The 12,172-nt window shown below is 33.2% G+C and overlaps 2 protein-coding genes across 4 annotated transcripts in view; one reads left to right on the top strand and one right to left on the bottom strand.

Moving 5' to 3' along the window:
• Positions 1-3,770, top strand: part of LOC130442171 (chondroitin proteoglycan 2-like) — a 75,594-nt gene extending 71,824 nt beyond the window's left edge. For all 3 annotated transcript variants that reach the window (XM_056776268.1, XM_056776269.1, XM_056776267.1), the window contains one exon: positions 3,547-3,770. In XM_056776268.1, coding sequence (XP_056632246.1) covers positions 3,547-3,719 — 173 coding nt within the window. In that variant the 3' untranslated portion in view covers positions 3,720-3,770. The remainder of the gene's footprint in view (positions 1-3,546) is intronic.
• Positions 3,771-10,484: 6,714 nt separating this feature from the next.
• Positions 10,485-11,382, bottom strand: LOC130441230 (uncharacterized). The gene is made up of 3 exons (XM_056774811.1): positions 11,304-11,382; positions 10,931-11,214; positions 10,485-10,663 (listed from the first exon to the last, which is right to left on the bottom strand). The coding sequence occupies exons 2-3, from the start codon at positions 11,202-11,204 to the stop codon at positions 10,485-10,487; spliced, it is 453 nt and encodes a 150-aa protein (XP_056630789.1). The 5' UTR covers positions 11,205-11,214; positions 11,304-11,382.
• Positions 11,383-12,172: the final 790 nt, after the last annotated feature.

The following is a 12,172-nucleotide window of genomic DNA, read 5'->3' as shown; positions in this document are numbered from 1 at the left end:
GCGTTGACTTGCAGAACTAAAATGCCATTGGATAGCTTTCCGCTTGTTTTCTCTTTAATTTTTTCACGTAGAGTGGTCAGTAATGTTGAATAGTAATATCCAGGTATTGTTCTACCCTTATCCAAAAAATCAATCATGATTACTCCATGGCAATCCCAAAAAACTGAAGCAAGAACTTTTCCAGCAGTTGTTTCGACACAAAACTTCTTAGGTCTTGGAGAACCAGAGTGTCGCCATTCCATCGATTGTTGCTTTGTTTCTGGATCGTAGAAATGTACTCAAGTCTCATCCATAGTAACAATTCGATTTAAGAAGTCTTCATCGTTTTCAAATCGAGAACAGATCGAACGCGATGTTTCTACCCTTGCACGCTTTTGGTCAACATCCAAACATTTGAGGATCCATTTTGCATGTCCAAATAGACGTGAACTATATGATGAACGCATTCGTATGAAATTTCAGTACTTCAGATATCCGTCTTAGCCCAATTAGACGGTCTGATAAAATCATGTCATGAACTACATCGATATTTTCGGTGACTGACACAGAAACTGGCCTTCCCGATCGGTCATCATCTTCAGTGGAAAATTCACCTCTTTTGAAGCTTGCGGTCCAATTTTTCACGGTCGCATACGAAGTACATTGATCACCAAGGTTATTAAGCATATCTTATTAAATCTGCTTACCTCCTAACCCTTTTAAATACAGCTACTTGATGATGGCTCCATACTACAATTTTTCGATTTTCACAATTCACATCTTTTTCCTTTTTTTTTATTCTGGTTTATTTTCGTTGCTATGGTAACGCAATATTTTGTTTATGCATGGAACTGGTCTAGGTTAACTAGATATCAATACGTATTTATCCACGAAAGAAGGATCGCAAGACGGCTTACATCTGTATAAAATGCTATGTTTACATCTCATTAGAGCATTTATGGAGATTTTTTTGGTAAAATTGCTCAAAAGCATTTACAGGGTACATCAGTCGACATGTATACATTTATTGGAGAAACAGAGAAGGACACATTCTGTTGAAGTAAAATCAGAATAGAGTTTATCAGCTTTAAAAAGCTCTTTCTACGGCACTTGTTTCAATGGAATCTTAGCACCCCATGTGTGGAATATCGATTGTCCAATTATACCATCTGGAAAGACAAAAATTGGCTGTAAAACGTCAGTTGGTACGTGATCGAGAAGCATTCGTTGATAAGTGGTCAGCTAACATAGATATTTGGTCAGTTTAATTTAATATTAAAAAAAATTAATTTTTCATTGACTTAACGCAAATGCTTTTAGTCGGTTCATTGTATTAGGGCAGTGAAGACTTACGTACCGCTCTTTACTATGAATCAGACGGAATGGGAGATATATATTTTTCATAGAAAAGAAATTTGTAATACTATGGAATATGTTATGTCAATGGACAAAAAAATAAGATCTGTTTTTAATATAAGTGAAAGTCAAAGTGTATGGGATTTGGGCGATGTTAATTAATTAATAACAATTAATAATTACCATAGAAATTAATTTTAATATTAAAATTATTATAATTCAAGCTTTTTAACACTTTAACACACTTTTCATACTCAATACACCAAGTTTCTTTTATATAAAATAATATTCCTCCCACTCCGTCTGATTCATAGTAAAGAGTTGTGCGCAAGTCTCCACTACCCTGATGTGGTGGATCTTATTTAATTTCTCTGACCAAGTATTTAAACTGAATAATTATCAACGTATGCTTCTCGATCGCGCAAAGGTGACTTTTATTTCTTACATGAATGAGGTGTTGACATTTCTCAATGACCTAGAAAAACTTTCTTGTTTTCTAGCACTTTCTAGCACTGACTAATAAGACCAACTGACCTTTTATGACCAATTTTCGAAATTGGTCATAATAGAATAGAATAGAGTTACCTTCCAATGGTTCCAGGATAAGGAAGTGAAGAAAGTGGTCACAATAGAATCTTTAGCCTGCAGTGAGTTTGGAATAAAAGTTAGAGAGATAGAGTGATCTATATAATTTTACTTATGAATATATAGCTGAGGAAAAACGGGATTGACAAACCTATATATGATTTGATCATATCTTTTGGATAAGTTTTGGCTATGCTATACGAGGAAGAAGAGATTTCTTGAATAATGTGTGCCTTACATTCACTTGAAGGATTACATTGATAAACAAACAACTGGCTGCTATTTAATGAAGATAATGATAGCAAGCAACCGTATTAATATGGTTATTTCTAAATGCACAGAATTGTTTACAAATCACTTCATGAAATGGGCGCTTTCAGAATAATATTGTTTTGTTAATTGGTTTTTTACGTTGAAAATAATATTCAATCAAGTTTCGAAATTTTTTTGCCATCTTTATCGTACATCGAGGTTAGTTTTATTTTTAAGAAGGTAACAATTAATCTCTTTGTCAAAATTATTATGAATTTTGACAGATATCATAAAAAACTAATAATTTAATCACCGTGGAGAAAAGTCACTCTTACTACGAATCACTTTCGTATATGCACGCTCTTCCCGTCTTTCTATTATCTTCAGGCACTTATCAATAAAGTCTGAAAGTTCCAAGTTCAAGGTACATTGAAAGCGAACGGACTGAATAAAAAACTTATAAATCCTAACCTATCTTTATTAATCAAGATTAAACTAATAATTTCTTATGACAGAGCTCTTCTATTGTACTTTTGTTTTGAGAATTTTTGGTCAGTAACAATCAATCTATCAAAAGAGATGGTTTAGAGTCTTCGACTTCATTTCAAATTTCATCTTCATCATTAGAAATGAATTCATTACGTATCGGATCTTTTAACCATCTTTATGACTCTTTTTTTTTCAAAGTATACATTTCCTGGCCCCATTGTAGGAAGCGAAGTGACGTCATAAAAGGGCTCTTATATTTATAGAAAATATATGTCAATACGCCCTAAATCAGATCAGACGCGTTTATTTGTCTGTCTAAAAGAAAATGTATCACACAAATGGTTGAAAAAAATACTATTGCCATAATTATTAGAAAAATTGTATTATTTGTAAAACTGCTTAATATCATAAATTATACCGGGCATTGTTTAAGAAGAACCTCGGCGAGTTTACTTGCAAATTCTGATTCAAAGCAACATGGAGGTTGGAAGTCTATAAATATCGCTACAGAATGTGTGTAGCAATGTCTTGCAAAAATGCGAAAAATTTCGAACCAAATTATGGGAGTCACTGAAGTTAATCAGCCAAGTACGAGAACTTGGGGACAACAGCTGAATAATAATGTTAATGAAAATATAACGAAAAATTGGTTGGCTTCAGCTCTCACTTCTTAGTTTTCGTTGTTTAATTTATTGTGTTTGTTAGTTTCGTACATAAATTATCTAAAAATGACTTTGGAGTAAAGTGCCTTTTTCTCCCAACTTCATCTTCGGGAGGAATAGTAGCAATTTCCTCCTTTGTTACACAAATAGCTATTAAATATAAACCTCATGTACTTATAGATTGATGCTTCAATTTATCTAATGTTTTTTTTATTACTTCTAGAACCAGACAGTGATTGTACGATAGTACCTGATGGAACGTATATCGAAGACCCTACTAACTGTAGGAAATACTTCCTTTGTATTCATGGACATGGTACTTCCTTCAGCTGTCCATCTGGAGAAATTTGGGACAGTGTTGCTTTGACTTGTGTAAAATCAGATGATGATTGTTAAGAAAATCTTTTAATTGAGATGTGATAATAAAATATTGTTGTTTCATGTTCATATGATATTTCATTTCTGGGTAATTTGACATAGCTCTGCAAATAAGTCATAAGTAAATCTCGAGGCAAAACTTTGCTTGCTATATATTCATTCATATCAAATTATCTACTTTCAAGAGTGTATGTTCGAAAAAATTGAAGTTATTCAAGCTAAATCAATTAAACAATGTGCTCATAAAAACGTAACTCGCTTAATCGAATAATCTTGAAGAACGGGGGTAAAAAGCTGATAAGCTCGCTAGACTGGGATTATCAAAACCAATTCTTGGTGTAACGAGACGTGTAGCTATTATATCTTGTTAAATTTATTCGCAAAAAAGTGTCTACGTGAATTGATGTCAAATATCATTAGTGTCTAAGAAGCCATATCTATGCTATAGGTATCACGATCATCCGAAATACCATCGGTGATAATCCAGAAAACCCATGTGGTAGGTTGAAAATAATAGGAAAGCGTTAGGAAGATGAAATGAGTAATTCCTCATCGGCTTTTCATATTAGACAAAAAAAAGAAGTACAAGTTAAACATCTAATCAAAAAAGCATAATACATCCTTACTTAATATTATAAATGTGAAAGCGCGGATGTTTGTAACGATTTCACGCAAAAATTACTTGACGAATCAACATGAAACTTTGTATACATATTCTGGGAGGTAAGTAGAAGTAATATAGTATACTTTTTATCAAAAAATAAAAAAATATTTTGTCAACAAATATTAACATTTTGCTATTTTTTTCAGCTGTTTGGAATTTTTGAGGTTAGGTACCATTGTTATTTTGAACTGTCACTGAAAGCGTATGTCCACAAAATGTCTCGGAAGCGTAAATCTACATTATTTAAAAATTCAAAAATCAAGAATTTTCGGTACATACTGAGCTGAGAAGACAACAGCAAGCAAGGCGACAAAGTGATTTGAGAGCTGCTGAGACCCAACGTCTTTTAGAAAAACATGCTCAGCAGCGGATAGCTAGAAGAGCGATAGAAACGCCAGAACAATCACTAGCTAGGAGAATTATTCGACCAGAAATGGATACCACTCGCCGTGAAAATCTCATGTGTAAGAAGTGGTCCGTATTTAATGATACTGGATTTCAATATGACCCTACAATGGAATATCACAATCATCCTCTAAGTGTTATTGGCTCAATGAATGAAAAATGTCAATATTGCTATGCACTCAAATGGAAAGATGAAACTCCTGGAATGTTATCATATTGAAATATTTCTATTATAATGATTTCTGATACTTATTTAATGGATTCGATGCAAGCGAAGCCGCGGGTAAAAGCTAGTTAGTTCATAAACACACTGGATGTATTTAATAAATGACTATGGTTTTTAAGTAAGTACCACTTTTAAATGCCGTGTTTGTATCTTAGCGGACTGCAACACACAGACGTCATTACGAGATTGTTCATCAGCGCATATGGTTGAAGGTAACTATTTAAAATCTATCTGTTTGTCTACCGACAGTGCATTATAGTCTGTTATCTGCTGTCTACATGGTAGAAGCCTAAAAGTGAGATATTTCTCTTGATTTCTATGCAGTCTACGGAGAAAACATTATAAATGATAATATAGTTCGAAAGTGAGATATGACGTGCAGTGATGGCTGCACCATTTGCTCGGAGAAGAACTCAGCGACCGTCTTTCTGTCATTATTGATATTTTAATTGAAAAATGTGACTTAATAATCCAGTTTCTCTAGAAATATTTTGTACGCAATTGTGTTTTCTTTTTCAGTACTATGAGAGACGTGAATTTCTTAGCTAGATAAACTGACTTATTGTGAGCTTCTGAGAATGCTCCGATCTAATATTAAAAAATACTAAGTAAAGGCATTATTCAAGTCGATATGGTTGGAAACATCTTCAGCATACTACTCATAATTCTGATCTAGCGTGTTGTTTTCATTAAAGAAACGACAAAATTGACAAAATGGTTGTGTTGAAATAGTTTACTAGTGAGTGAGTAGAATTTGTCGAAGATACATCAACGTACATATTTTTTTAATTAAACTAGAATATCTCTGCCTCAAACGATACTTATTTTTTCAAAAAGTGCCTCGTATTTGAGAAACTTCCTTCTCATAAGTGATTAAAAGTATTTTTGTGTGAAAGTCCAAGAATCACATGAAAACACAAACAAACTAATTTCTTTTATCATTAAAAATCAAGAAATTTTATGAATATTGTTTGTAAATCACACTCGTGGTCGTAGCCACTCTGAAATATGAAAAAGATAAGAGTTATGAACCTCTTCAAGATAGACTAAAGAAAATATATCAGAATTTCTTAGCGTTAGAATAAACAAATTATATCTGAAGCTGTCTTTGTTCACTCGACATATTTTGAGCAATATAAACAAATTAATTATGCTATTTAAGACTAACCAAATTATACCTAATGCCGATTTTGTTAATCCAGTAAAATGAAAGATAGACCAAACTTGCAATGGAACATTTGAAGTCAGGTCATCAATATTTTTTATAGAAATTCAACCAAAATTATAGAACTCAGTCGTTATATTGTTATAATATTGCGTACACTTTTGAATTTCTTGTGGAATGTTTAGTTAATATAAGTGAGACGATTCATATTTGGCGCAGTTAGTAGAATAGTAGAAAAGTCCTTAGAGATCCTCTCGATTTCAAACGTCTATCCTCTACAACCGAAAAAATCAGCTTCAGGGCAATCATCAAGATATTTCATCCTGGAACACAAAAAACAATCAGGAATGCATACTAACATCATCTGTATCTTGTAAGCCATTTTATTTATGTCAGACTCCTTTGCCTCCAAATTTTCCGATTCAGACCTTAGTATTAATGACACGCTACCAAGCATAGAAGACCTTGACATAAGTAGAGGAGATTTAGAATGATCGAATTATCTAAGTAAATCAAATATTAACGATTCAAATCGTTATAACACTCCAATTTCTATTTCTATTTATCAAGATTTCGACTTCACCAGTGAATCATTATTATAACCAAAATAATGTAGCAGATATTCAGGACAAAATACTTTTTCATGTTATTTTGAGTGAATTAACTATTAGTGCCAAAAAAGTAATTCCTATTTATTGTTGTGAAACATGGGAAGCTGTAATACAAAGTTTGGATCAGAACTTTGAATACCAAATAAATGAGAATTCCCTCACTAGAGATTTAGTTAACCTTCGACAGGGGCTACAAGAATCACCTTTGCAGATTTATGAGCATGTAAATTGTATTACCAACTTTATTGAACTTCACACTCAAAGCCTAGAAATAAGAAAACGCAAAATGGAATTCTTCAGACAACAGGCACTAACTACATTCCTAGGAGGCTTATAAAAGCCTTTAGGCTCAACTATAAGGGTTTTGAGACCGAATAACCGAATCACGATACCATGTAGTTAAGAGGGAAACAACATCCGATATTTCCAAAAGGGTAATAATTCACCACAATTATCAACTCCAGAACGATCCAGAAATAATTTTTGGTCCAGAAGCAACCAGCTTATCTTCATCGACCTCTAGCATTGCCACAATTAAAGGTCCAGTCAAAACAAAATCATCGAACTCAGTCTGACTTTAGTCTTAGTTTCATTATATTATCAGTTGTGTATACTTTTGAAATTTTTGTGAAAGTTAGGCAATAAAAAATTAATTAGTTTTCAAAAGACAATGAACTATACAATATACAAGAGACAAAGATGAACTATACAGGCGAATTTGAAATGTAACGTACAACTAGAAGGAGTAAGTTTAGAAGAACAGCAAAAAGAACTTATAAAAATGCCACCAGGGTATAATTAATCATAGATAAATAACAGCAAAAGAGCTTCAAATGAATAAACAATATTATCGACCAAATTTGAGAAAAGAAATTGTCTTTCAAAAAAAATGGATAAGATAGACTTCCGCCCAAACCAAAATTAATGGTCACACCCCCACCTACGAATCACGATGAAATCTTTTACTTCTACTTTCTTTTATTTCTAGCTAATGGATAGTTTCTAACAGTTATAGATGCATTTTACAAATACGGAAAAGCCTACCAGTTCAACGATATGATCGATACATTTGATCGAACTTTAATTGTACACCTAAGGATACTCCGAAGCACAAGACCTACGAGTATATTATTCATTTAAATAACAAATAACATCGCAGACAAATATGATTCAACGATAATTTCACATAATGATAGAATTGTTGATTTAGTTGACAGTTAATGGTTCTAATCACAAAATGAAAATTACCAGTATTATTAACAGAGGACCATACAAAAAACGAAAATACAATTGTTCTTTCATCTCCTGAAATTATCTCATCCCCATCTCATATAAACCCTACAAAGGAGGATTGTAATAACGTGTTAGTGTCCAGCATTCCGCCTCCATATACAGCAAAGCACCGTGCCCACTACGTTAAAGAAAAACTAATAACAAATGATTTTATACGATGCTTCCCAATGCTGAGAACTAGGGACAGTTTGCACTGCAATTTCAAAATTAGTGTACAAAAAAATTTACTTGTGGCCGCCTGCTATCAAAATAGACAATACCAACTCACCTTTAACACCTTTAAAAATAACGCCACGAGAGCCTGCGTCTACCAGTGAAATGGACAATGTAAAGAAAGATTCTAGCTTTACTAGAGGAAACTTATTTAAGGAGGTCGAAACTCTAAAATAGGAACTTGAAACTTACAAACAGGGAGGCTGCTTGTAAGTTCCAAGAGATAGAATGGTCTAATATAATTATAGAGATAAATGCGAAAAGAGATGATTACTCACGGAGAGCTGCTAGATATTTACTCGAAATTAACAGCAGGGCTAACTACAGGGACTTCTTTAGAAGATTAAAAATTCTGACTCTTCCTTACTTATTCATCTTTGGATCCGTTCGCCTAATTTGTAAGGACGCTTCTTCAATTTCAGAAAGGGCGTTATACGGCTATCCACTTAGGAACGCGGAGCACGACCTTTACTTACCTACTCCACGTTCAGAATTAGTTAATGGCTCCATATTTTAGAATGCAAAAAATGCAGAATCACTTGCCAACTGAAATTAAATCGATATCATCTATTCCCGAATTCCGCAATAATTTTAGGGTATATTTACTGGAAAGTGCTTTCTAATCTGTAAACTATTCTAATAATAATATTTAATTCTGGACATGCTGCATACTGCTTTAATTTTTACTATGGGCTTATTTACTAATTATTACCTATTACTATTACCTATAATGTTGTTACTTATTGTAGTTTTCTTCAGTATATTGAAATTTTATTTGTATCTTTACTTAGTTTAATGTTTGTTTTTTAGTTTTTACAAGCTTTTGTCTACAAATTGTAATAATTTATGACAGTAAAGCATTTCTCTCTATCTCTCTCAGATAATGACTGAAATAGTGTATTATAGGATTTTATTGGAGTGTTAGAAAGAGCTTGTGAGTGATGGAGGCAAGGTCCAGTTAGTTTGGGTGCCTAGACATTCGGATAACAAGGGCAGAATCGAGACAGACTCGCTGGCTAGATTCGGGTCAACAATGCACCAATGGTGTCTTGCATAGTATTTCAATATTTTGCTCATATGGCAGGCTTCTCGAAGATGGATGAGACAAGTCAAGACACACATAAATAAGCTTTGTGGCTCTCTCACCAAAAAAACTGCTCCATTTAAACAGAGGCTGATGACTGGCCTTTTGATCGCACACGTTCATCTAAGACGTTCAAATAATCCTTATGCTTACCATACACTACCACGGATGATCCGCGAAACTACTGGTGCATGAAAGAGAAATAAACTGCATGTCACGTCATCGGTGTGTGTCCAGCACTCACACGTGTCACTAGACAAGCCTCAAAGTTTTCCTAGTCAAAAAGCTCAAGCTAAAGTGCCTAATCGCTTTTCAAACAGACTCCGGCATTTGGTAACTTCACTCTGGGCAGGACGGGTCTATCAGACTATGTAAAGTACGAATCAACTAAGAAAACGCCACAGGTTTCATCGACTAGTAATCGTCTGCCTCACTTTAAAATATTCCCTCTCTGTTGCTTCAGTGTATTCATTAATGCAGTTCGCAACAAAACATTTATTAGATTAAGAAATACAAAAAAAATATATTTTAAAGATTTAAACATATATTACAATAGGATATTACTTAGTTAATTATATATAAAGATATATATATATATATATATATATATATATATATATATATATATACACAGTATGTTGAGTGTAATATTTTATCTATGTCGTTAATTAAAAAAAAATTATAAAAAAATTATTCGCTAACAGAAACTAGAGACGAACATCCTAGTTCATCCTCTAATGAACTATCAGTATCCTTGCTGTTTTTGTCTTCAATTTCTTCCGATGAACCCGTATTTACTGTAAATACTAAGTGATCTAGAGTGTGGTCACTCTTGTTCCGATACCTCCTCAAATTTTTGCCTAGCGAGTGCCTCCGTATCGGACAGTTTAAATGTTGTATTGTGCGCAGCTACCCAATTTTTTACTAATGCCCAGATTTTTTCGATCGGGTTTAGTTCTAGATGATAAGGAGGTAAACGTAGTACACGGTGCCCATGTTGTTGTAACAATTCGTCTAGTTTGTACTTTATGGAGAAGCGAAATTTATTTTCTTGAAAAATGCGGTGTAGTTCCGGTTTTGTTAGTTTGGGGTCTGCTGGTAATCCATTTTCTATTAGCCAGTTTAACATTTCTTCTTTCTTAGAAGCCGTCGTAATATTTTTTTTATTGGTACATTATGGTATGCTGCGTTGTCTATAACGAGGACGGACCTTTCAGGCAGATTCGGCAACAATTGCTTTTGAACCCATGACATGAAATTTTGATTATTCATGTCTTTATGGTAATCACCAGTTTTTGTAACTGCAAAAAAAAACAAGTATAAATAGTAAGTAAATTATAATTCTATTGGTATATGACAAGTAGGTGGTAAGTGCTATGGTTTATCGCAATTTAAATGCAATTGTACAAAAAAATATTTTTTCTATTCTGGCTAAGTCTGGTGGACACTGGAATCTGAATATAGATATTGACATTAATATTCATAATTTTCGGTAAACGATATACCGAAATATCGATATTTTAGCCATCACTAATTCTATGTTAAAAAATACAAGTATTCAAACTTACCTGATTTAAATATAAGTAATCCGTTGTTCACGAATCCTTTTTCTCCACCATGTATTATAATCAGCCGTTGGCCTTTAGAAATTGGCTTCTTGATTTCTTTTAGAGTCTCATCGTACCAGCCCCTGTCTTTAACATGGCTGCTGTGTATGTAAGTTTCATCAGTATAACATATATCGTGGCCTTCGTTACGGTATTCTATCAGCTTCTTTAGGTAATTTATTCGTTTCAGGCGAATGTCGTGTGATTTACACAAAATTTTTCTTCGGTCTGGCATTTTCTGCCATCTACAAAAAAAAAATCACTGTGATAGACATCAAGGTTTTTATTATCGTAATTATCGTAATAATGGACAACTTAAAATCAAAACTATTACCAGAAATCAATTTTTTTAATAAGCCGATTCAAGCTGCTTACACTTATTGCTTCTGTCAAGATTTGCCGGTCATTAATTTTCTGCAAAACACCTGTAATTTCATCATAATTTAGCATTGCACGTTTACTCTTTTAAATTGAATAGTAACAACAGTAAACCTTAAACTAAGTAGGTACATGACTTTATAATACTAATAAAAACAATTTCTTACACTTTAACGTAGGAAGTCTCTTCTCCAGTACATAAAAATCGTAGATAATTTCTCTTATAGATTTTATCTGATCTGGCGAGATACGAATCAGCTTTCTTTTTTTAGTGTTACGTATTTTTTTCGGCGATTGAAAAGATGTGCTTGGCCTTCCCCACTCAACTTTTTGAGCTTCTTTTGATATCTTTTGAAAAGTAGACCTTGACATCCCAGTAGCAGCTAGTAGTCTTTCCCTGAAATATCAAAATATGTTAATATTCTAATTTAAAATATGACACTCAATAAGTAGGTGCCTGTATAAAAATGTATAAACTCCGCATTTCTTCAACCTACTTCTCGAATTAAATCTTGCTACATACCTGTAATTTTTCAAAGAAATAGTCAAACTCCTTCATCTGCCTCTTTTTTCATGAAATTAATAATATTGCTTATGATTTCTCGTCCTTTGCTGCATATAATAAGACCTTGCTTTCCAACTTTTTTTGCGGACATTATTTAAAACGATTTTGCCCCTAAGAATCAAAAACAGCGCTATCTGTAGCATAAACTATGGCACAGACTAAAAATAACACCGAACACAATAAATCACACTATCTACTGAACAACGAACAATACTAAATGCTGAATGTCCGATGTTCGCTCGGTTATACATCTGACCATA

Source organism: Diorhabda sublineata, chromosome 3 (assembly GCF_026230105.1).
Source record: "Diorhabda sublineata isolate icDioSubl1.1 chromosome 3, icDioSubl1.1, whole genome shotgun sequence".
Taxonomy (NCBI): domain Eukaryota; kingdom Metazoa; phylum Arthropoda; class Insecta; order Coleoptera; family Chrysomelidae; genus Diorhabda; species Diorhabda sublineata.
Note: the sequence above shows the minus strand (reverse complement) of the source record. Positions and strands in the feature narration are given on the sequence as shown.